Source organism: Lepisma saccharinum, chromosome 23 (genome assembly GCF_977018435.1).
Source record: "Lepisma saccharinum chromosome 23, izLepSacc3.1, whole genome shotgun sequence".
Lineage (NCBI taxonomy): Eukaryota > Metazoa > Arthropoda > Insecta > Zygentoma > Lepismatidae > Lepisma > Lepisma saccharinum.
Window position 1 is genome coordinate 40007858 of NC_139251.1, and position 27694 is coordinate 40035551.

Sequence of the window (27694 nt, forward strand, 5' to 3'; positions counted from 1 at the left end):
CTGCTCTTTTGTTTTAATGTTGGTAACACTATGCCCATTAAGTGTGTAATGTTTTGGGTATATTGGACAACGAAGGAGAGTAAATATAATAATTGTCAAGCAAGTTTCTGTGTACGGGAGTAGTGTATTCAATGTTCTTTTTTGTTTTCCAGCATTACACTGCAGTAATGAAGTATGTTAGCCAAGGTCCAATGTTACTTGATGTTCACATGCATCGCCCACATACAAATTCAAGAAATTTCATGGATGCATTACTTGCATTTTGGCCTGGTTTGCAAGTAAGTGTGCTGAAAATCTTGACTTTCTTGTTCAGCCAGGACTATAACTACATAATGAATGTTACTGCTGTTTTCTGTGAGCAATTCACTCTTCAAACAAGACCTATCAAGTGTAAATGTTATTGAAAAATGCATACAATATTCAATAGACTGATACCAGACTTAAGTGCATAGAAAATTATACAGCATTAGAATTTAACATTCATTAATAATTCCATTGTATTGCATTCATAAATTTGTTCTTAATATTTGGTTTCATGATTTGTTACAACTCAGAATTAATCCATGAAAGTATTACTGTAACAAGGAGACTTTTGTGTACTGACTGACACCATTATGGCTATATGCCTCTAATGGTTGATTGCCGACATTTTGCGTAAGAATTTTACGTAAGAATCTTTTTCATGGATTTGAAATTTAAGAAATGCTGCAAAATGCAAAAGTTTTTGAACAGATGCAATGTTTTTAACAGTTGTCATGCTCTTTTAATCATGTGGTAACACTTCATAAATCTATCATTTATCTTTAAAAAATACAGTCAACTCTCGATTCAACGACCTTTCACAGTTCCCGGGAAAAGGGTCGTTATTTTGAAGGGGTCGTTATTGGAATTTGCACCAATTTTCAGCTTAAAGGGAGCTCAAACGGACACAAAGATGCCTAGGAGATGGTAACACCATTTATCCTGGTAGTTATACAACCTGTTATGCACAGGATGCATGTTGTGAGAAGGAAAATAGAACATGAAAAAGTTTTCACAAAAGAAAATTTAAAATAATGTTACTTTGTTTCAATTGTGCACAGTCCTTGCTTTTCCAGGAAATTCTTACAATTCTAGTTCATGAGAAACCCGTTTCCACTGAGACCAATGGAAAGGAAAACAATCTCTCGCTTATTGCAAGCGAAACTCAAAGAATCTTGACACCAGTCACACTGGCACCCTCAAAAGTCAGGAGATAATCGGGCAGAATGAATGTTGGATTTTATACGGGGTCTACTGGAGCATTGTCTGTTACAAGATTAACTGGTAAGATTAGATCTCTAGGGAGAAACAACACAATCTCTCTAGGTACCAGACAAAAAAAATAAAGGCAGGGCTGTAATTCTCATTCTGGTTCGCCTGTGTAAAATACATTGTAAAAAAAAAAGGTTACTTTTCTTTGCTTCAACCAACTTTATTCACCCTCCTTCCCCATTCAAGGGAGCAGTCCAAACTCCTTCCTTGACTTGCATTGTAATCCAGGGTGAAAAAGGAAACGTGCAACTTGCGATTTGTTTCACCCAATGATTTGTTTTCACCCAATGCGTATTCTAGGACCCATTCGGGTTTGGAATTGAATTTCACTTTAAACTGTATACTAAGTCCCGATTAGCCCATCAGCATAAAATGAACTGAAAACAAGCTTTATGAAACTGCTCATTTTCAGATATCAAAATGGTAGATCGTTATTTACTCTCAGGTTAATCCACCATTTAATGTTGGATTTAGGAGTATTCTCGATGTCAAACACCCACCCCTCCAAATGTTTTCCCAGATTTGCTTTAACTCTTGTTTTCCTTTCTGGAGATCGAATTTTGTTTTCCTTTCTGGAGATCGAATTTCCTTATCGTCAAATCAAAACAGCTTTGCGATATTCAAAACAATTTTTTTTCTTTCGCCCTGGATGAGTCATCGTTGTTATTGGCAAGCAAGAGCTTTGCAGATGCTAGACAAAACACTGGCGCCAGCTGCAAAAACAAGGAGACCTGGAAGTTGAGCAACAGGTGGCAGAAGAGAAAAGTCCTAGCATTGTAAAGATTACGCAAGAAGACAAGAAGACGGAACTTTTAACAGCAGTGTAAAGAAGAAAGAAATGACCCTTGCTTTACATTTTACCATGCAACAGACAATAATACGGGCAATATTTCCTATGCAGACAACAGCATTAAAAAAATATATAATAAATAAAAAAAACTGAATTCTGCAATTATCAACATTGCACACCAGTGGCGGAGAATGAGCTGGGGAAAGGGTAGGGGGTCACTTTTTTTTTTTACTTGTTCTATGGTTTTTGTTCCTTTTCAAGAATATATCCAGAACTGGTTGCCCCATTTTAGACTTCAAAGGAAAGGAAGAGGCATGGGTCCTTTTCCACCCTCGCCTGTAATCAGCCCGCATCAGCAAGAAAATCGTCGCTGAAACAATCTGCATCGCCCCCCCCCCCCCCTCCCTACGTTTGCTGACAGGAAAAGAGGGAGAAGTCAGTCAGCCAACAGAACACTTTTTTGGCAGATATTACGACATGGACACAATTAGGAAAACGTATGAAATGGGAAACGGGAGTTATGATGCACGTAAACTTTTGTGGAAACCTGGATGACAACGCATTAAGCGGGTTGACGATCTTTAGTTCACCTATGTGGTTTTGATTATCTCTAACAGTTTCGCTTTTTTATGAAGTGTTGCAGGGAACAAAGAACACGTTTTGAATGAAAGCGGTTACCGGAAGTTGTCGGCTACAAGGCCGAGAGTTGCTCACTCACGGGAACCTGCTGAACTCTAGGTCAGAGCTGGACAGATGGGCCAGACTTCCAGGCGCCACGCATCTGTATTTTGGAACATTCCTGCGATCTTATCTCTCAAGGTGGTGTATTTATCGATGAAAGAGCTTGACCTGCCATACACATTGGCAAAGACTACAAGTCCAGCAGTCATTTCGGGCTGCTCCCACCCTTCCCCCGCGAGTTTTCAGCAGCTCTTAGGACAAGGAAACAAGTCAAGTCGATTTAAAATAACATCCAAGCACATACGATCTTCTCTTCTCCTGTATCCAAGAGCAAGCGTGGCAAAACAAGCCTGGCGCGTTGGGTAGCGGCAGTCGGGTGCGGGGTAACATTGGTGCACTTGAGGGAGGGGAGGGCAGAGGTCAAGTGCTATTGGATATCACTCAAGCATGTTGTGGTGGTGTCTATTTTTAGTTCAGACCTAATTGTGAGCGGTAGAGCGCTCGTAAAGGGAATGAGTGGAGGAAAAAACAACACATTTTTCGGCCGATTTCCTCCAATTTTTCAACTTTTTTTTTCCAATTTTTTCTAAATTTTTCACAATTCCCGGGAAATGAGTCGTTACTTCGAGAGGGTCGTTATACCCGGGGTCGTAGAATCGAGAGTTGACTGTAAAAGGAGACTGTGAAATTCTGCTGAAAAGTTAATATTTATACTCGTTTAACACATGTTCTTTAAATTCTTTGCAATTTCTGTGTTACTACAGTGTTCATTTTTGTGAAATTTTATTTAATGTATAAATATTGTTCCTTCTGTGACACAACTTGTTAATTTTCTTGCTTCAATGTTACAAATGTGCATCTTCAAGGAGTGCATTTATTATCACCTCGTGCATTTTTTGAACTGTTCTTTAGTTGTATAATCCCAATATATTGTCTTCCAGGTATTAAAAGGAGATATAAAGCCAGCAGTTGAAACTCATGAAATGCTGTATCAAGTCATGCAGAGGCACAATTTTATACCAGAAGCATTCACTACAGATTTCCAGGTTAGTCAGTTTGATGATTATACACTTCATCAGGTTGACTGCACTTAGTATTTATTTAATATTAAGAACAGTATGAACAAATCACATTTAAGTGCTACAATAGCACCTTGAAAATGAATTGATTCATCATACATTCCCAAGGCATGTACTAAATTCTTGCTTCATGAAAATAGCATACAATGGATGTATTATAGTTTATTGAATAATGTGAAAGTTGTGGCCCAGTCAGGGATCAAACCTACGACCATAACATTTTCAACCAATTTTCCAACAACTGAGCTACCAAACTAACCACTGACTTTACAGCTTCCACTACGTAAAGTCTGGGTATGCTATGTCAATACCAGGTACACTACAATATTCTGCCACTTTTTGAGAATCATGACAATGAGGATGAGTAGAGGCACATATTTTTGGTAAATAAAAAGGCAAAATTTCGGTATGAAAACAGTCAATTTCGGGTTCAAAAGTGGTGAGTAAAATAAAATTTCTCTGTCATAGTGGTGAAAAAGCAGTATATAAAATTACATTTTGGTTTTAAAAATGTGAATATAATCCTAAATTTCATATAAAAACTGCACTATTACACAAAATAAACATATCCCTTCTAATAGCACATTAAATCATTACCAGAATATCAAGTTTATTCCTGTATAAAGGGCTCCATTTTGGCTTCTCAAACATTTACAGCAGAATTAATCAATTTTCCGTGAATTGTATAACTCGCAGGATACTTCAGACTGTGTCGCATCGGTATATAAATGGTACATTTCGTGTTTAAGAGTCTATTTTGCAGTTAATTTCGCATCATTTCGTGACAAAACAGGGTAGGAAAATGCACGTCACACCTTTCAGAAACCTGAAAAATTAACATTACAATGTGTTATTTCACATTTCATGTTTTCGTTAAAAACGATATATGCATGCCTCTAAGGATGAGTGATTATGGGATGAAATTGATGATGAGAGACTTACAAAGAACGCCCATGCCCTGGGCAGAACTCGATTCAGTGCCATGGCAAGAACAAATATCGACCACTTAAATTGTTTGGCCACTGATGTCAAGTAGACGTGAGCAATCAATGCCATCTCCGTGCAATACAAGGAAGCTTTATACCTAGAAATAGGTATTAAATCATGACTAATTTTATGTACTGAGAATATGATGATTCTACTTACTGGATTGGTCTAGTTAGCATAATTGGTATTGATTGTACACATGATTGACCATAAATCATATTGATTTACATCTATATAAGTAATTAATCAGATTCAAATTCTTTATATCCATATCCAAGGTTAAGCGTGAAGCTCTTCTACCACATTAACCAAGTCATAGAATGCATTTTAAATGTACATTTCAGATATGCAGTCACAGTATTAATACACTATAATGCAAAATTTATGATTTAGCTACAGACTACTACTATTGATCAAATAAATGCTGTGCATATTATATAAATAAATATCATTGTTAGGGGCATGCATATTTTATTTTTAACGAAAACACAAAATGTGAAATAATACATTATAGGGTTAATTTTTCATGATTTCATGTTTTTGATAGGTGTGAGGTGCATTTTGCTACCATGTTTTGTCACAGAATGATGTGAAATGAACTGCAAATTGCGAAATAAACACAAAGTTTAGGGTTTATTTATGGACGGCAATACATTCTCAGAGATCTAAATTATCCTGAGAGTTATGTAAATTGTGGGAAAATTGATTAATTCTGCTGTAAATATTTGATTGTACATACATTAGATTTTGGCCCATATTTTACATATTATTTCCATATTTCTGAACATATACTCCATATTCGCGCAATAACTGCATGTCCCCGTGTGGCTGAAAGAGTTGGATGAATTTCTTGCGAATAAGACATATTTGAAATACACTCCCATTACTTCTTGTCATATTGAATGCAGTTTTAGACAATATAAATCCATCTTAAGTAACATCAGAAGGAAATTCACGTTCGAACACTTACAACAAAATTTTGTTATTCGTTATACAACACATTTTGTGTTGTTTCACAATTAATGTCAATGTAAGCATACTGTATTTTATGTATCTTGTGTAGTGTCTTATATGATTAAAAAAGTTAATTTTTATAATTTTAAGTCCATATGTAACTGCATATCTTGGTGAAAATAAGTTAATGTGTGTTTACATATTTAGCACATTTCTACTACATATAAATCATTCCCTGGTAATAAGTTTGGTTAAATTTAGGTTTTTATTCACCATTTTAACACCAAAATGCCATTTTATATACCACTTTTGATCCAGAAATATGCAATTTTTTTGTACCGAAATCTTGATTTTTTTTATTCACCATAAATATGTGGCTCTAATCATTGTAAATTGTATAAAATACATAATATTTTAAAACATAACTGCAAAGGAAAACTTATGTAATTATATTTATAGATATTTTAAACAACTTTTTTAGTACAGTGTTCAAGCATCAGTATAGTTAAGAATCAGTATGAGTATTGTCTCAAAATGATATTGGATCAGCCCTAGTGTAAACACATTCTTAGACAGAGAGTAGAGATGCAGTATTTATCTGAATTTTTATGTGCATAGATGCTGTGTGAATGCATCAGATAATTTAAACAGCAAATCTCTCATTCTATGATGCATATTTACACTAAATTTCCGAATAAAAATAATGAATTTGTTCCTTTAGGTTCATTGGGGACAGCATCCTCTTCGACCTGAGTTTCTGGAATCCACATATTTCTTATACAAAGCTACTGGAGATCCATATTACTTGGAGGTAGGCCGCAACGTTCTTAAAAGTCTGCAGAAATATGCAAGAGTCCCATGTGGGTATGCTGCTGTGAAGGACGTTAGGACAGGAATACATGAGGACAGGTAAAAGAAAATGTTGATGCATCAGGATCGTGATGTTTCCTTTAGAGAAAACTGTAGCGTTGTGACAAATTGGGGGCCTGCAAATCTTCAAACAGAAAGTGCCTGCAATTGAATTACTTTAATTTCTGAATGGACCCCTGGTCCCCCTTCCAAGGTTGCGGTTCCAGCGTATTTTCACAAATAATGTTTTATTGTAGAGTGTGTTAAGGTTGACCGAACTCTGTTAACTACATATGAAGCATACACATCATATCTCTTTGGATAATTAGTTAGTTCGTCTAATACTAACTGATTAAGGCAAGGTATTGCATTATTTTCTTGTAGTTTACGGTTATTACAAGCATAAGAAAACAGTTTTTCTTTGTGACGTTTCAGGAGAACACACGCTCCTTTCATCAGACATTTATTTTCATTTTGACTGAAGATACAGTTATAATAATGGTTAGTAATTTTTTAAACAAAAAGAATCCATTATATAATGGATGTTGTCAATGTTACATTGTTGTAATATAGCAACTTAACTGTGAAAAAAAGCAGTCTGTTTTATTTTTATTTGAGATTTTTTAAAATTATGAATCCCAAATATCATCAGGTAATTCAAATTCATCATTGTTTTCACAAAGTCTCTTGATGTTTTCTGTTACATTAAATTTTAAAGATGGTGGCTTACTCCATTTGTGAAAAAGAAAACTCCATACTGGATCTATGTTACCATTTTCATTATTTAATTTATTCCAGTGTTCTTCTGCAATGAACGAAGCTTCCCAGACATTCAACTCTGTGTTTCCCGTTAATCTTTTTAAAACCCTTCTTTTTTTAATCAAATGTTTCTCTTCGATGATATGAATTGACAAACCTGTTCTTGGGTTTAGATTTATAATGTCCAAATCGTGTTCGTGCCATCTTATTGCCATTTTCCTTGCTGTTTGTCCCACATAATCCTTTGAACATGAACAACTTATAGTATATATTCCTGTGGTTTCCACATCTGGTAGAGAGTTTCTCATAACCGTAAACTACAAGAAAATAATTCTATAATGCAAGCAATGCGTACATACAAGAAAAACTATTAAGGTATTGCATTGCCTTGGATTTTGTTAATGAAACACAAAATGATAAATTTAGTTTTTTCACCCAATACCTAACACTGTAATTAAGATGTAATTATTGGTTGTCCCATATTTTTTCTCTAATGTCCAAGATCCATAATTGTAAAGCAAAACCCATTAACATCACGTGGTGTACATGGTTAGAAAGATATTTTAGGATTGTGGGTCAGTGAGAATGAAAAGATTGTATAATAATGCTATAAAAGTTTACAGTTTTTTATAGTATTATTAATTGAGTGGCTTGGGATTAAAACTTAATAGCTCACAGTCCATTCAAAATTGAGTTAACATTGGTTGGATTCAGTTGCTGTACAATAGTGAATGAAGTTCCTCCAGTAGCCGGTGACGGTCAGAAATACACAAGAACATCTCTTGGTTTTATACTTTTGTGGGTTATGTAGTTTTAGTACCGGGCCACTCAATTCAGAGTTGAATAAGTATTTGTTGTCTTCATGGAACATTTGTAACTTTACATCAGACCAGTAAAATATTGGTTATCAGTACCACTGATATGCCATTTCAATCTATAAGATATGAGATATTTGGGGATATTAAAAAATTACTCACGTTATCATTTTGCCACACCGTGTTGGCATACCCTACGATTTGACACACACACGAAAAATATACTACGTAGAAATATCAACAAAAATTGTAGGCTTGATCAGGACTTGAACCCAAAACTTTGGCTTACCATGCCATTGTTATAGAAACAGCTACAGAGACAGCCTTGGTTGTGCCCGATTTTTCACTGCCCCTTTTTACCTACATGGAATTGCAACAGTGAAAATTCAGGCAAAACCAGGGTAGCTAAGTTGATAGAGCACTGGCATTATATACCAGAGACCTCGGTTCAAGACTATTTTTCACTAAAATTTCTATTGTTGAGATAATCTAATGAAAATACTGCATTATGCATAATTCCCAGAATAATTGCAGTCTGCAATCTGATATTGATCAAAAGTGCTATATCACCATTGGCTTAGTTTTAGTTTATTTCTTTGACCTAGTGCTTTTGCAAGATTTCATGCTGTAGTCGCAAGACACATGATTCAAAATTACTAACAATTGTGTGTGAATCTGTGCATTTCAGGATGGACTCTTTTGTTTTGGCTGAGACATTCAAGTATTTGTATCTACTCTTCACTGACCCAGCAGATTTGGTCTTGGACTTGGATGAATTTCTTTTTACGACAGAAGCTCACCTCTTGCCACTTTCACTGGGACGAGTCTCCAATCTTAGCGTGATGACGGTGGGTGTCTGGATATGTGTGTGTGTTTTTGTGGGGGGGGGGGGGGGGAAAGGAATAAATAAAATGGGAACAATTGTAAATGAAAATTCTACTTGCTTAACAGTTTATTTTATTTCTGCTGCAAGGATGTTCACGTGTCAGGGATGCAGTGAATCATATGTATATACTTTGAGAGGCACTTTCTGTTTTCTGTGGAAAAGGAAATGCCTCTTTGAACTGGGATACCTGGAAAGAAATATCAGAAGAAAAGACGCATTTAACTCTGTCAGTTTTTTTTCAAGCTGACCTCTGTGGTAAAGTGGTTAGCACACCATGAAGCCAGGTGTTCCTTGTTTCGAATCACATCCTGTGTATGGATGTTCTTTGTCAGTGTCCCTTCATCAATTTCATTGTATCATCATTCATCCTCATATTTGCAATTAGTCAAAAGTGCAGAAAATTGCTTTAAATTTTACATGTAATTCCTAAAATTGTCCCAAGTTTTTTTGATAAAATTTTGAACACAGAATCTCACAAATGTTCTATGTGAGCCCCCTTTGTTACCCTGCATACATCAATTCGATAATCCAATTCCGCCCAGACCCGTTTCAACATGTCTGCATCAACAGTTTGCACTCCAGCAATAATGCGCTCTTTCAGTTCATTGACATCTGCGAGTAGAGAGGGTTTGTACACAATGTCATTTAGATGTTCCCTCAGAAAAAATATCACAAGGGGTTAAATCCAGGGATCTTGGTGGCCAACGTAGTAACTGTTGATCATTTTGAGCAGTCTGTTATTAAGGTAATTTGTAGTAAACAAGTGTAGGAATGTTTGTCCTGTCACAGTTTCTTCGTTAAAGAAGAACGGACCGTACACTTTGGTAGATGAAATGGCGCAAAACACATTAGTCTTCGGTGAATCACGCACAACCTCAACGATTTGACAAGGATTCTCAGTCCCCCAGATGTGAATATTTTGCTTGTTCACTCTTCCTGTCACATGGAACGTAGCCTCATCACTGAAACAAAGTTTGTCAATAAAATCATCATCACGACTGCATAACTCTAGAAATGACTCCCAAAAATGTTTGCGGGATGTGTGATCATTAGGTGTTAAATGTTGTAACAACTTCACTCGATAGGGATACGTCTTTAAATGCCTACGCACTACGCGCCAAACAGTTGCTCGAGGCATTGTTAGCTCTTGACTCACTTTCATAGTAGACTTTTGAGGGTTGCTTTGAAAACTAGCTCAAAATCTCTCGACATCTGCCTCAGACGTGGACGGTCTACCGGACGATTTTCCTTTGCAAATGCATCCCGTTGTCTTGAATTTATCATACCACTTACGTATGGAGTTCTTGGATGGTGGTTCTTTACGAAATTTTGTACGAAACTGTAGGATGTAAAAAGCTTCCTCGGCATCACAGGCAGCCATCTTGGAACTTATCACTCTGCCACCTAGTGGAGAAATTTGGAACTACTGCGACCATTGCAAACAAAACTCGAGGATATGGTTGAAAGTATTTACATAGAACTTTAATTGTTGATAAAGTTTTATCGCTCCTGGAACGGTTTCTTATCGTTCAAACCATTTTGAAGCACGCTATATACATGAATAGAGAATAACTATTAGTACTTATCCAATATATCCATCATGCGCAATAAGCCAGCTCTGGTCAAGTATGTTAAGTGGTCGACTTTTATAAACTGACCTCTGGCCAATGCTAGTGAATCCGTTTTTTAAATTTGTTCTCCTTTCGAAAAACCACTTTGTTGTTCCTTAATCTGAAAAGTTACGTGTGCTTAGAATTCCTTCTAGAGCATTCACATGAATCTTCATGTAGTTTGCATTTATCGTTTAGATATTGCAACTAAGGTGTAAAAAAAGGGCCCATCTCATTGTAGTCACGCTCAATCTCAACTGCATAAAGCAGGATCTACCGTATACAGAGTGCCAGTGAAAGTAAGCTGTTGTCCCAGTCCATTCTTCTAGGAAATTATTTTTACGAATTCAAACCAGAACTTAGATCTTTCCAATTTTATTTTTAACAATGCAAGAATATAGAATTCTAATAGACACCTAGTTAATATTTCCCTTTCTTTTTATATCAAATTCAAATAAATTTATATCCTACAACTTAATTAATTAATAATTGGGGGACAATACGTGAGTAGTGCCCGCGGCCATACGACCGAGAATTATAGATTAGGTTCCTGGATACTGAAACTAATAATAATCTAATTATCAATTGAAAATAAACCTAATATTGAACAAATTAATAAATATCTCTCTAAAGAATTAAATGGAACCCCAATCTACTTACATCCCCCATCGGATAGCCACACTCACCATTCACGTGTACAGTAAGAGTCACTCCACTCTTTCCCCCTTAACGGATGCCTTCCGACTGAGCAGGCTTGATTCTTCCTCATGGCTCTGAGCATGCTAGCCAATCAAAATGAGGCAAGACGTCATACAATGATACCAACTCACTTTGTGGGCAGAGGGTTATAATATTCACGCTAGTTTCATGGCTATGTAAGCCTATTATACTATTGTGGATAATACACGTGCAGTAAGGTGCACTAGTACACTACCACGTCTCATCTCTCAACTTCATTCCCAATTCTGAAACAGGCCTCGTATATTATTAGAGCCACATATTTTTGGTTAATAAAAATTCAAAATTTCGGTACAAAAAGTCAATTTCGGGTTTATAAGCAGTATATAATATAAAATAATATATATAATATATAAAATTTCGGTGTTAAAGTGGTTAAGAATTCAGATTAAGAGCAGTATATAAATGAGATCAAGAGCAGTATATAAAATGACATTTCGGTGTTAAAATTGTGAATACTATCCTAAATTTGATTTAAAAACTGCAGTTATTACACAAAATAAGCATGTCCCTTCTAGCATGGTTATGTAGTTACCTGGTAACTCAAATTTACAGCAGAATTATCAATTTTCCATTAATAGTATAACTCCCAGGATAATTCAAACTTGAAAAAGTCTCTTGTTGGTAAATAAACTCTAAATTTCATGTTTAAGAGTTTACTTCGCATTTTGCAGTTCATTTGACATTATTTTGTAACAAAACAAGGTAGTAAAATGCACCTCACACCTTTCATAAACATGAAAAGTAAACATTACAAGATGTTATTTCACATTTCGTGTTTTTGTCAAAAACAGAATATGCATAGCTCTGTATATTATATGTTGTGTGAAGAGAATGGAACTTAAGTGAGAGTGGTGAACGTCAGTCTGAATCTGTTTTCCAATTCATTTCAGATGTCAGATAATCTGGAAGATCTAAGGGGTAACTCAGAAGAGGACATTGAATTTGCTCGCTCATGTCCAAACACTTTGCACCTGTTTCCTGAATCTGTTCGAAGACCTCTAAGGAACATGGTGGATGGAGTATGCCCTCGCCGAATGGCACGAAGGAAGCTTCATGCCTCCGAATTTCAGGTCTGTGTGCTGTTATTATTAGTAATGAACTTGGTTGTAATGAAATAATAAAGTAGACTTCTTCTAAAATATTTTTTTTTAGAAATGAGTATGTTTATTTTGTAACCATAAAAATACCTAACGTAATACATACTTGGTTTTCTTTTTAACAAGAGAAAGATATGGCATCTGTTCCCTTTGGTTATTACCATTTGGTACTAATTGTATTTAATTAAGCCATTTTCAATTTGGAGTTTTGTGAAGCTTGAAGTGATGATTATATCAGACTTGGAATATTCATTTGAATGCATTATGTCTTATTTAAACAACTGCACTATTTAAACTTCAGGTATGCAAAATGCCTGATCATGTATTAGTTTTTAGTACACATTGATTATTTTACACATTCTTGCATGCCAAGAGTCACAGGTACATCTTGGAAGTTTGCCATGTGAAAAGTTGAAGTAGTGAATTTAGTAATTTTATGTTTCAAGATTGATATGTGCAGATTATCCATGAATCTGATTTATAGTTATTACATAAATATTGGTGGCCACTCCCTATTATTAAGTTTAGAACTGGCCATTTTGCTGCTTCTGTGGTGAATAGTGTAATTGACTACCATAATTAATAGTAAAACTATAAATTAGATTTGCAAATAATGTCAGTAATCAATAGTATGTATATTAAGAAAGAATTGTAATTCTTTCTCCATGATTATAATAATAAATTGGGCATAACCATGCTACTCTTGTGACCATCATAGATAGGTTTTCAATTATATCATAAAATTCACTGTTTGAATACCACAAAAGTTGAATAAATTCGATATTCAGGTGATTATATAGAATGTATTCAAGTTTTTAGTATTAAAGTAGTAAATATTATGTTATAAGGAATAACTATCTTGGATTGTCCCAAGGGTAACGTGGTCATGCCCATTTGAAATCTTTTTAATTTTTGATGGTCCACCCTCACAATTCATAAAAGAATTAAAGTAATTTTAAGAATTATTGTTTTATGAAAGTGTTTCAACAAATGTAATAATGCATATACCGCATGTATAAATTAGAAATATTCAGTGTTTTCGTTTGAAATGTTTTAATAACCTGTATGTTTACTTGCAGTCTGGGAACCCTGAACACATGAGGATGATAAAAGACATGGGAATTTCTATTATCACCTTAGTGGATGGCAGGGTCCAACTGCTGCACACATTTGCAAATGTAAGTATGAAAGCACGTGACATGTCCAGTAGAAAATTAAACTTTTTAGTAGAAAGCTGGTGCAGCATACTTCAAAAATGGTACTTGGTCTTTAAACTTTATTTTATTGTTAGCGGGATCATGCCCTGAAACGTTACATTAAAAATTGTGATCATATGCTTGTAAGAACCATAAAATTGAAGGGAAATAATTCTAGAATGCAAGCAATAAGTACATGCAAGGAAAAAAAGTAACAATGATTTTAGGGACAAAATAGTTGAACAATATTGAGCTTACATTTCAAAGAAATGGTTAAGTGTCCTCTACTTCAGGATATTGCACCATTTCTTTCACAAACCCATTTTATCAGAAGAAAACTCAGATTCCTTTGTTGCCTTTGGTTATGCAGCATATCAGATTGTCCAGACTCTACTGTAGTGGGAATAGAGTTTTAATTGTTACAATTTGTGTATAATATTGACTCTAATATTATTATTATGATGACTGTTTAGGCAAAAACACCAGCTGATGCTGAGGAAGGCTTACTTTTCATGCAAGAAATGGTGGAACTGTCAAAAATGCAAGCTCAGCAGCCAGATACACCTCCGCAGGCAGTTTATTTCAAAACACGTGATAGCAGTGGAAAAGACAATGAAGTGTCCATAAGTGCAGGACCAGCCCATTTTGGGAAGGAATTGCGAGGGGAAGAAACGGTAAGGAATTCACTGTTTTGAAAGCAGTGGTTGGAATATGTTAATACTGTAGGTTTTTAGAGTGAAGCATTTTTGTAGTCTGGAATTGCATCCACTTGCAGCCTTGGCAGTTAATATCTAGGCCATAGTAATGTTCCTGATTTCACTTAGGTCAATTTTCATATCCTCTGATTATAGCAATGCCTTTTCCAGTAGCCACTTATTATTGGCATTACCTACAAGTATCTTACATTTTTTTTTTCACTATACCATCTACAACAACTAATTGATTAATTATTATTATGCTGTTAAGATATGAGTATCTGTGGTAGCTCAGTCGTTAGGGCATCTTGACTATCATGCAAGAGACCCAGGTTCGATCACCAGTGTAGGAGAGCCGGGAATTTTCCCACCTGTTCAAGCAGCTCCAGCGCTCACCCAGCATCGTATAAAGTGGATTCCTGGAGGAAACTCTTGGGGGTAAAGGCAGCCAGGGGCATGGTGCTGATCACACCACCCCCACCTTTGGCCGTGATCAAGAAAGTGTGGGACTCTAACTTCACACCCCCCATATGCCTTCATGGCATGGTGCAAAGCACACGGGAGCACTTTACTTTTTTGTTGAGAGATGAATGCACTTCATCTCGATTCCCTGTTACTCAAATTGTCTTCGTCTAAAGTTAATTTGAAAGGATCTTAAGATAGCCAACTGTTGACCTGCTATCTTGGCTCATAATCATCTTCCTTTTACAGGTGATTGGTAGAGTTGGTGTAGCTGACCCTAGAAGAGTCTGCCATGAGCTGTTAAATCCGGAAAGATTAAGTGGTAGGATAGCCATCATGGAACGAGGAGATTGCATGTTTATTGAAAAGGTATGTGCTAAGATACTATGTATTCCAATTAATTTTTTGCATCTAGGGATCACATTCATCTTCGTTATTGCAATTAACCAAAATAAGTACAAAAGTTACGCTTCATTTTTAATGTTTTGTCTCTGTCATCAGAGTTCTAAAATAATGTGGAAATTCAAAGGTGCTAGAACACATTAATTCTTTAGACACCTAGGGTTTGCATACGATTCTAATTCTTTACAGATAAGTTTCCAAAAACATTACATGGGCCATAGAAATGTGTAAATACAATAAGCAATTTGCAATTACAGTGGAACTTCTATTATAACAGACACTGATGGGGAATGTAAAAATGTCTGCTATTGAAAAGTATCTGCTATTTGGGAAAAGAAAAAAGCCGAAAATGCTTAAAAATTAGATTTTTGCAATCCTTTTTTTTTTCATTTAAATATTTATTTAATGAATCTATACACTCGCAACATAAAAAGCCAAACTCTGATTTTATGAATATAAATAATTTTGAATTTCTTTTCAAGTTCAGTGAATAAAATGCATATTTCTTTCTAATGTGGAACTAAACAAAATGTTTTCTTTGTATTTTTCAATCAAACCATGAACTTGAAACACCAAGTTTGTCTTTCTCATACACATTTTGACTTTTTCATTTATAGTTAATTGTCTGGATTTCTGTGCCATCACAATACAAGTGCTATCCGTGCACAAGATAAAGAAAACAGTATGCACTTTCAAAACAAGGTGTTGCAATGCTGAGGTACAACTGTAACTCGATACATGTGTAAATATGTCTACCTGCCACTGAACCATCACAACTAATGGGTAGCAATAGATATTTTACCCATTATTGTAACCCTGTTACATCATAAGTGCAGGAATTTCTATTGCTTTTCCCTCATGCTGCATGTTATTGAAACAACTGTCTGTTGTTGTTGAGTAGTAACTTGTCTTTCTGTCAGGGCATTCTTCAGAGGTGTGTGTTAGAAGTTTTACTGTATAATGGTTTTTCAGTACAGTCAAATGTCAATAAATATTGCTAACGTTTCTCACTTTGTTTGCAAAATTACAAGACAGAAACGAGACACACTAATCTCTACTTTCATTTTAATTAACCTCTACATGTTAGCAATCCAATGCGTAACATTTTTCACAGATAGAAAATTATTGTTCTTGCAGAATGTCTGCTCTTAAAACAAGCAATTTTTATGGGGATAATATTATAGTGGACCATCTCCAATGAACTTTGGGTAGATGCAAATGAGGGGGGTATGTAAAAATACCAGAAGAGGCTCTTTTAGACAACACAATGTAAATATAGTCACTACAAAAAGTACGGTGTTGGGTTCAAAACATGAAACGAATTTAAAAGATTAAAGTGTATGTTTTAATGCAAAGAAGAAGAAAAGAGGCAAATAGGCAAAATAATACCTCGCTAATATTATTTTATTTTCTATATTAGGCAAGAAGAATACAAAAAGCAGGGGCAGTAGGTGGAATTGTTATAGATAATACACCTGGAACGTCTGCAGCAACATCTCCTATGTTTGCAATGTCTGGGGATGGAACAAACGATGTAACCATCCCTGTAGTGTTCCTGTTTTACCAAGATGCCATGCTGCTCCTTCAGGCTATCACAAACAACCCTGCGTTAGAGGTTACATTGGGTGACATGAGGCTTCTGAAAGGTAAGGATCTTGATTTATAAATGAGAGATAATTTTAGTCACATTGTTTGAAAAAATACAGAAAGCAGAATATATATGTATGCATGTGTTGGTTGTCTCCAGTTGTAGTAGTAATTATCAATAACTGTTGACAACTGGAAGTCATTGTGACTACGTAGTAGAGCCAAGTTCCTTCTGATATCATTACTTGAAAGTTGAACTATTCAAAATGGTCCAGAATACATTATTTATAAATGTTAGTATATTTTGTTAGTTATTTTGAATACCAAATGCCACCTTGTGGTATCCCTCGATGCATCTCTGCATGTCTTGTTGAATTTCCTTGTAAATCTCCTCCAGATTTCTAATTTTCAGGGTGCTTATTGTTCTTAAATTACCCTGGTGTATTGTAAAAATAATGAAAATTGTGCATTTTGCATAGTTTCCAGGATGTTCAGACTCCACAAAAGTGTCACATGGCATTGTTGCAGACTCCGTGAAACAGTCTCTAGAAAAGTATCTGTGATTAAATTCCAACTGATGCTTTCTGATACCACTGGTATTGGCTGATACCAATGCATCTAGATGTGAAACCAGAACCTCTGCAATCCATGCCATTGCTTAACCTTTACGTGGTGTACACAGATATACAGGGTTTCTATAAATTAGTTATACAAAAGTAACCGTTAATTGTGATGAAAGTGTATGTGTAACAGAAATGGTTTTTACATCAATGAATACAGCATATCTTCAAGTTTATTGTTGCACATTGTTAGTTTCAGATGCTGCCACTGGAGGCATGAGCGTTTGTTTATCTTACACAAGTACCGACTTGGATTGGTCGTGGGGTGTAAGGGGTACCTTCAACGTAGGTGCCCAAAAGTCAACCTCACTTCCACACAGTACACCCTGGACTGCATTTTGCAGACGAACGAGGCTCTGGCACTATGGCCAGTATAATTTTGTGTGTGGTGTCCTGTTTTTTGTCCTTGTGTCTGCTGAGTGCCCGTTTACAGCCTCTGCTTTTAACAGAAGTCAGAATATTTTAAGATTTTTAGTTATGCAACGTTAGAGTTGTTATTTGTAATGGTAAGAGGCTGACCCCCGATAATGTGACGGGTGCAAAATAGTCTTAAGTGCTGATGCACCCAAAATTTTAAATTCAAATTCAAAATTGGATTGGTCGTGGTGGAACGATTCCGTGGCCACCTCGTCAACATTGTTGGGAAGAGGGGGAACAAACATATGTTCTTTAATGTAACCCCAGATAGGGAAATCCATGGGGTCCAATCAGGCAAACAAGGTGGCCATGGATTTATTCCACCACGACTAATCCAAGTCGGTACTTGTGTAAGATAAATAAACGCTCATGCCTCCAGTGGCGGCATCTGAAACTAACAACGTGCGACAATAAACTTGAAGATATGCTGTATTCATTGATGTGTAAACCATTTCTGTTACACATATACTTTCTTCACAATTAACGGTTACCTTTGTATAACTAACTTATAGAAACCCTGTATATGAATTAGCATATGCTCTCTATGTTTGTTTAAGCAATGGTGAGAATATCTGCGTAGAATAATTCACCGTATATTCAATGGATCTATGTTCTCTTATAGGAAAGGAACAACATGAGCGAACAGAAGTAAAAGGAGAAATAAAGAGCAAACCACAGCTTTCAACCCTTGAAAGACTGAAAGGTTCAGTTCAAGAATTTCTGTACAAACAGGTAAGTTTCTATTAATGAAGAGCTTCTCTCCCCCCCCCCCCCAGCCCGAGAGAAATTAAACCTTCCTTACCTCCCAGTTTTTTTCTTCTACCATCTTATCCATAGTTCCTTGAATCAGCTTCATATGTCTCTTTATGCACAATAAGTAGAGGCAAATATGTTTGGTAAATAAAAAAGCAAAATTTCGGTACAAAAACTGAGTCAATTTCGGGTTCAAAAGCGGTAAATAAAATAAAATATCGGTGTTATAGCGGTGAAAAATTGGATGAAAAGTGGTATATAAAAATATATTTTGGTTTTAAAATTGTGAATATAATCCTAAATTTGATTTAAAAACTACACTTATTCCACAGAATTAACATTTCACTTCTAATAGCACATTTATGTAGTTATCAGAGTATTAAGTTTATTTCTGTGTAAAGGAGTCCATTTTTGCTTCTCCAATATTAACAGCAGAATTAATCAATTTTCCGGGAATTGCATAAATCTCAGGATAATTCAGACCTCAGAAGGTGTCGCGTCGGTGAATAAACCCTAAATTTCGTGTTTAAGAGTTAATTTCGCTTTTTGCAGTTAATTTCGCATTATTTCGTGACAAAACATGGTCACAAAATGCATCTCACACCTTTCAAAAACATGAAAAATTAACATTACAATGTGTTTTTTCAAATTTCGTTTTTTCGTCAAAAACGAAATATGCATGCCCCTAACAATAAGTGATTGCGAAGAGCAGTTTGGTCTGAGGAATTATGATGCAGAGATGATTTCCTGCCTTGAACAATGTTTATTCGCTTCTTACGCAAATGTAATAACATTCGTTTAATTATGATAAAATATTACTTGTTTACCTATCAATTTCTGTGACATTGCCAAATGTAATAACATTCGTTTAATTATGATAATATATTATTTGTTTACCTATCAATTTCTGTGACATTGCCAACTTGTAGGGACACATTGTGTGTGCTAAAAATTTTAAGAGCCTGGACCAACTCTAGGAAAGAATCACAGGCATCATCTCCCAAATCACCCCCACCACACTAGCAAACATAAGTCCGAGGGTTGAATTGAAACATGCATTCAAACATATGGTACGCATACTGAACAAGTACTGTAACTTTAACCATTAAATATCAATCATGTGTGTGCATGTATTTGTTTCCCTATGTAACCTGACTTTTGAGTGACCCTGTATTTGTATAAGAAGTGCATGTTAACAATATTTATGCTGTGAATTTAAAGAAATTTGCGTCTTTTGGGCTTATCGCATCTTTGATAGATGTAGTGCCATCAGAGACATCCAGGTGCATGTAATGCAGCATGCTCTCTGGAAGGCAGTTTTTATACTCTTTTCAGAAAGCTTAATCAATTCTATTGTTTGAGTTTTTTTGTTTTAAGTCCACTTTAAGCACAGGAAAGCTAAACTGGACTGGACCTACAGTTTAAAGTGGGATCCGAACCACTTGTGCAATTCTTTGTTGTTCCTGTTGGGCGGATAACAGTAGTTTATCAAGGGTTTTTAGCTTTTTGCGAAGAGCTGGTCTCTTTCATCTGTGAAGAAGCTTTAATTTTTTTTTCTGACTTTTTAATGTGTTGTGTTTGTCTTGTGCAGGTCCCTGTACAGCCTTGCACTTTTTTTTTTTTTAAGTTAGAATTTTAGATAAGGGAATATTTTCCCGCAAACAATGAAGGGTGCAATATGGCCTAAAGTGGCCGCGGTGGCTCAGTCGGTAACTCGTCTGACTACCATGCTCAAGGTCCCGGGTTCGATCCCCGGCCGGTTCAAATCCGGGAACTTTTCTAACGATGGAAGCGGCCCCGGTGCCCACCCAGCATCCAATAACATGGGTACCTGGGGGAAACCCTGGGGGGTAAAGGTGGTCAGGGGCATGATGCTGATCACATCCCCCACTCACGACCGGATCAAGAAAGTGTGGGGCGTTACCCCCACACCCCCTATACACCTTCATGGCGTGGTGCTATGCACAGGGGAACACTTTACTTTTTTTACTTTACTTTAATATGGCCTAAAGTACCGACGCACCCAATACTTACTTCATTCATTCATTCTATTGTTGTCACAATGTCATGTATAAATTTGATCATAATGAAAACACTCCTATCAGAATCAACTATGGAGGACTAGCATAGCTTAAGATGCAAGGAAGCGTACTTTGTTAGAATCCCAAATAAAACACAGTGGTACTTGTTTACTTCTTTGTCTGTTTGCGATTCACCATTCATCCTAATTATTGCATTTAACCTAGGAGGTGATGCTTACCACATCACCTCCACTATATATGAGATTAAGACACCCCATATGTACCTTCATGACACAGTGCATGGCACTGGGGATATATTTATATTTACCTTTCTTCATTATTAATTTCTCTACATTGACAGTGTCATCGATATGCTTAGGAATGTATGCAGAAATTGCACACTTGACCAAGATTTAAACCTGCATCTTTGGAATACCGTATCATTGCTGTATCAGTTGTGCTAGTCCTTGTTTTGTCTGATTTTTAACTCGTATTTTACCTGTGTTAGAATTATTTGCAAGAATAATTATGGGACAAACTATTGTACCATGCCAAAAAGGTACTGTGGTAATCGAGGTAGAATATGTAGGTAACATTTCATTTGTATATTGCAGGAAAATATAGGCACACCAGAAGTCACTGAGTTAGATGTGGGAGATTTCCATGCAACAGTGGAGCAGGTTGAAGGAAAAGACATGATTAGAATCACTCGTAAGGATACAGGGTCCAGGAGCGGATCATCCAGCTCCTCGGGAATGAGTCAAGTGCAGAGGGAGAAGGTAGGAACTCCCATGAGCAGCATAGACGATAAACCCTCCTTGCCGACATCGAGCAAGAAAATGACGGACTTGCGTGCAAAACTGAGGGACATCATGCTCAAAACAATACATGCCGGAGGTAATTCGGCTGACGTGGTCATGGCTACTAGATTAGCCACACATATACTTCAGCTGTACCATCAGGTGTTAGAAATGGGGTACCATGCAGGAGAAGACGATCCCGTACTTAAGGATAAGTTGGCTCTTCTGGAAAAACTAAGTGTTCTCATGAGTAAGGATGAAGACGTATCGCATTATGTGCAAAATTCGTGGCTATTCGACGAACTCTCAGCTCTTGAAATCGATTCTAAAGTAGACGATCAAACTGTTGACAGTGCGAAAGCTCAGAAGGCGGACGGCCTTCCAAACGGTGCGGCAGAGTATTCTGATGAAGCTCGTGCTCAAAGTGATCCAAAGTTAGTGTCTCCTAATTCCAGCCAAAGTAGTGTAGATGAGTACAGTGCGTCACTGGTGAACAGTGTGAGTGAAAGTTCTAAAAAATGGCAAGAAACTTCTCAAGAAATAGTCCAGAAGATTATTCAAGCCCAGGAAGAACATTTTAGTAAAATAGACGCGGAAAGAACTCAGGGTAAATCGACGGATGGTGAAGTTGAAAGTGAAGATTCGACAGCGAAAAAAACTACAAGGGGAACTTCGCGAAGTCGTGTGGGAAAGGCGACTGATGAATTGTGAGTTTCAATTTAAACGTAGTGATCACGTTTTCTTTCCACCTTGCCTTTTTAGTTTGCCATTACGATAAAATATATCCCTCCCCATCTGCACTTTATAAATATTCCATCAGAGGAGCATTTTTTTTCTTCAACCAACCACGGACTGAATGTGAAAATCGAGCACAAATTGTAATTGTTTAAGAAAAATGATAAATATTGTATCCAAGTATGTGAAACTTTGGGGTATAAATGTATGAATATTCCGTGTTAGTGGGGTTCTTTAGAGTGTTTACATTGTTCACAGTATTACCAGATTCAAAAGTGTGAATGAATTGGTGGAGTGGAAGAAACTCTTAAGAGATAATACTTTCATAAAGTATTTTACTTATGTGCAGCATTTTGAAAATTTGTATATTTTGTTTAATTTTTCCTTGACATCGACAAGACAGCATAAAAAATACTTTACCATAGAATAGTCAAAGAAAAACTTGTGTGGTATTGAACACATTTTTTAAAATTCATAAACAAAGAAGAGATGGAATTTTTGTATAATATTTATTTTTGACCAATTTCCTGTGAGGAATTTTCGTTGTATGTTATATATAATATATATATATATATATATATATATATATATATATATATATATATATATATATATATATATATATATATATATATATATATATATATATATCAGATGTGTGTTGGCAAGTTCTAGTAGAAAACAGCAGTATTTGTTTTGTTATGTAGATATTTGTTACAATGTGTTATGTTGCCATACACCAGAAATATATCTGACCTTTTCCTTTTAATGCATATATGAACATGCATAAAAATAAATAAGCATAATAAAATTATTTATGTCATAATTTACCAGCAATCTTATCAATTGCTTTGTGTTTATGGATGAGCTAAATTTAATTTTGGAAGCAGATGTTATCTTGTGACACTATAGAGAGAAGTGTTGTTTCTTTTTCATATTTGCTTTAACTTAGCTGCAAAATTGTTTTACAAGTTGTTGAGTATTGATTGTGCAATTGTTTTTGAAAATTTGACTTTATTGTTGGATAATGTTGAAAATGTTGAAAACATTATCCCCGTGTGAGGCTGCTGTTTGATGGTATGTGAATGACATAGTATGACTCATGACACTGAATATTTGAGTATGATTGTATATAATGTTATGTATTGTTAAATATGGGAGATTAGTATTTAGGATAAACTTATATACAAGACTAATTCTTGTTGCATACCAAACGGAGCAAATAAATGATAACTTTGAAATTTGTATTTGAAACTAAATTTTTACAAATTGTGTAGAATGTTATGGTAGCAAATGAAGATGTGTGTTGATTCTGGTCCGTAGGTTGAATTTTCCCAATGCCTGCAGTAAACACTTAGTAGAGTACAGTGTCTTGTCACAGTGCCTGCCCCAAAAACAAGTTCTATTCTAATTTATAAGCATATTTATATGCGTTGTCGCCATGACCACACAATAGGACGTGGATTATGTTTTCCAGAGGTTGGAAGCTTAAAAAAAAAAAAATTAAAAACTAATAAAATTTGGAAAAGATAAGATCTGGAATATACAATTTCTAAGATCTTGTCATGTTGAGGCCTGGGAGTGGTATTGTTGTTGAAACAATACTGTAAATGTTTTGAAATTAAGTTCTTCATCAGGATTACAAAAATACTTAAAACATGGATCACAAGGGCAGAGGCAATGGATACATATGTCGGCTTTCGGGACTTATCATTAATAGCTATTGGTAGTTCACGTAACATTCCTTTACTGTGTTCCTAAATATTTGCTCTAGCTCATGAAAAGAGTAATTATACCCTCTTACTAGACTACTACAAACCTTCCCAGGAAGGGATGCAAAATGAAATGCCTGATTTAACCCTTAGGAAGAGGTTTACTGCCTACTTTGAAACACTAACTTTGTCTTTTTACGATTCAAATTACAATAATTAAGGTACTCACGTTTTCCGCGAAGCTGTTTTGTACGTGTAATAATAATGTAAAACAGCTTCGCAGAAAACGTGAGTATCTTAATTATCTATTACCGCGTCTCTCATTCCCATAGTATGAAATCAAATTACAAGATTATTTTAAGAGGTGCCCACTTGGCCTCAGCCAACGGTATATTCCCTATTCTTAAATTTGCCCTCGTAGAATAGAGTCCCAATAATTCGAAGTGGACAAGATAGACACTACTTTGAATTACAAGAATTTCTGACTATACAGAATAGCAGGAACAATCTGAATATATATAAAAAAGCATGCAACACAAACTGCAGTATGTGAAAAATAGAATTTATAGTATTATAATGAATATTGTTCTTACATTACTCAGTACAGTAGTAACAATAATGATAGGAAAAAAATAGTTAAACAATATTGAATTTGTACTTTAAAGAAATGATCAGATGTTTTCTGAGTCAGGACATTGCACCATTTACAAGCAAGTGTCATGCCATTTTTCTTATGCTAACAATCTGTGCTCGTATCAGGGGCCTAATCTCCCTATGTTACCTGGTCGATAAACCAACTTTTATCGCATAAATAGAAATTGTCAGAAAATTGAATTAATTGCTAAAACAACAGCAGATGTAAAGACATCAATTCCAAAGTGCACCACCACAGAAATGAGAAAACCGACAAATTTGAAACGCTTTACCTTGTGTCAAACAAATCTCCTTATTTTTGTGCACAATATTGGAACCATATCTAACATCAGGTGAATCTAGCAAGGATGGTTTGGCAGATGTTCACAACTGGATACAGGTAAGTCAATTTCCTTTTTTAAATTATTAGTAGTTTGCTTATATATATTTACATTTCAAACATACAAAGTTTTTATAATTTATTTTCTGTAATTTTGTCGTTTCTTTTTCTATTTCAAATTTCGAAGTACTGCAGTTTTCACCTGCATTTTTTACTTCTACTAGCTTCCAATGTGAATATTTGTAAAAATTAGAATTTGTTTTCAAAAAGTACGTTCAATTTTTTAAATTGTCCCTGTACACTTTGATTACAGACACTTTTAGGGCAGTGCTCAGTAAAAAAAATCTTTTAAGACGAGCCTGTTCTTACTTGAATTGTCCTCACAACGTAGGGTAAAAGTTTTAAAAAAAAAAAAGTAAAGTTTCCCCTGTGCTTTGCACCACGTCATGATGGCACATAGGGGGTGTGGAGTTGGGCTCCACACTTTTTTCTTCACAGCCAATGATGGAGGTGATGTGATCAGCACCACACACCCCTGGGTGCGTCGCATGGTAGTCAGACACTCTTAATGACTGAGCTACAGCGGCTATACAATTTTGGGTCAACACTGAAATTATCGCAGTTTCCACTGGGAATCAACCCCCGTCTGTGGTGCATTCTGAAAATTCCCCTACAAATTCTTATTTATTGTATATATTTATTATACACCACAACTAGATGAATTAGTTATAATAGAAATAGAACACCGATGCAGACGTACAAGTCAAATAAAAACAGAAGTCCTACAACTTCAAATTTTCCAGCAATTTCTATATATGTGTTTGAAAAAGTTGGTTTACCGGCAGTAAATAAGGTAACATGGGAGAATACGCCACTGTCCCATGGACTGCTTCCACCAAGCACAAGAGTGCTGACCATTTGGCTACGTGAGAACCCAATTGATCCTATACTCTATACTTAACAGTACTGTGCATAGTCGTTATGTAATATACAAGCATGTGTTTTATGGGACTGAATATAGTAGATTAAGTCTACCTAAGTATGTACTACACTGGCCACTGTAGGAATGGGGGGGGGTAACAAATGTGATATAAAGATAAAGCCAGATGCCTCAAGTTCGAACTCTTGTCAGGGGACGGGGGCTTTGAAACATCTAGGAACTCAGAATTTTTGACAAATCATGGAATTTTTAATTTGAACCAGGAACATCACTGAAAAGATGATGATCACATGAAAATGGAGGGGATGCAGGTGGGCTGTGATTCCAAGAATAAAACCTGTTTCACAGGAGTTTCAGGAAATTCAAACATTTTAAAATTCCAGCTTGATTGCCTCAAGAAAGGGTTCTCTCAGCATTGTATTTTTTGTTACTCTTTGAATAAGTATTTGAAAATGAGTTGCCGATTTGGTTCCTGAACTTGCATTAATTCAACACGTAGTGGTGTAGTCGGGGCCAACGCTAGTCATTTTGCCACCCTGGATGGTGGCGGCCGCTCCCTTTCGAAAGCTCCCCCCGGTCATTATGCAGCAACGGGAAATTGAAAATCAATATATTCCTAAGTAAAACATCAAACTATAAAATAAATAATGATAATTGTCAGTGGCGTAGCGTTATAGTATGCCCATATGCCCGGCGTTCCCAGATTTAAAATTTCAAAAATGCTTAAATGCTGTGATTATAAAGTAAAACGTGACTAATTTCATATATGTTTGACCTTCATGGCATTATAATAGCTATTTTTCGCGATCCGTTTGCAACGCTCCACTCTCAACACTCGTTCTAGCATCTCTTTTCAATGCCTTTCCCGGCCGGACGCCGAGCACGTTCGGCGTACAGGACTCCTATATTCCTTGCTGCCTTTATGGAGGGAAAGCTTCCATTTCTACAGCACGCGCGTAAATGGGCTCTCTTACGCCAGCGTACGAGAGGTCTACCGTGATTGGTTCATGTGACCCTTCCTGCCTTCAAAAAAGGTATAGAACACCAGAGTTCAAAACATCTGTGGCATAGTGAGGAATCTAATTTTCTAGCTAAAACATGCAATGATGATGTTTTATTGAAAACCCAGCTTACTTCAGGCAAATAATACCTGTGGTGACTAATACCAAAAGTAAATTATTAAGCAAGAAAGGGCCGACTCTTCCTTCGGACTTGGCGTTCCCACCCGAAATGTCCATGCTACGCCACTGATAATTGTTACGCTATTTCAATACTATTAAGCACAAAAGGATATATCGCTCGACCACAGTTAAACTTCTAAAAATGCAACACTAAATTTTATATTTTTATTCTATTTTATGAAAACTCTCTCTCTCTGAAACGTATCTTAAATGTAACAAGTATTAGGAAAGAAATGAAGGCTTGACTTCATATGTTTACCGTTGTAGGTCTGTGATATATAATTGGATTATTAAAATAATTACATGTAATATTCCCTGATCTCCCATGTGGGTGAACTAAGGCCTCAATTCTTTCCTGCATAAAGCGGCTCTGGGGTTCACCCAGCCTCAAATTAATTGGTACCTGGGGGCAACCCTGGGAGGTAAAGGCGACCAGAGCGTGGTGCTGATTACATCACCTTCAAAATAGCCTAGATCGAGAATGTGTGTGGCCCTACCCCACATCCCTTTAATGTGCCTTCATGACATGGTGCTATATGCACAGGGAACCTTACCTTTACCTTTGCATGTAATATTATTTTCCGTGTAATGCTATTTTGCATAAAATGGAAACAAGTGTGTTTCAGACATGATTGACAAAGCTAGTATTTTTAATAGCC

The 27694-nt window shown here is 36.0% G+C and overlaps 1 protein-coding gene across 1 annotated transcript in view; it reads left to right on the plus strand.

Annotated features, from left to right (window-relative positions):
* Positions 1–22786, plus strand: part of Edem2 (ER degradation enhancer, mannosidase alpha-like 2) — a 57527-nt gene extending 34741 nt beyond the window's left edge. The window contains exons 9-19 of the mRNA XM_083110194.1: positions 153–278; positions 3706–3810; positions 6506–6693; positions 8896–9055; positions 12335–12514; positions 13621–13719; positions 14211–14411; positions 15144–15263; positions 16717–16942; positions 18543–18652; positions 21309–22786. Coding sequence (XP_082966320.1) covers positions 153–278; positions 3706–3810; positions 6506–6693; positions 8896–9055; positions 12335–12514; positions 13621–13719; positions 14211–14411; positions 15144–15263; positions 16717–16942; positions 18543–18652; positions 21309–22205 — 2412 coding nt within the window. The 3' untranslated portion in view covers positions 22206–22786. The remainder of the gene's footprint in view (positions 1–152; positions 279–3705; positions 3811–6505; positions 6694–8895; positions 9056–12334; positions 12515–13620; positions 13720–14210; positions 14412–15143; positions 15264–16716; positions 16943–18542; positions 18653–21308) is intronic.
* Positions 22787–27694: the final 4908 nt, after the last annotated feature.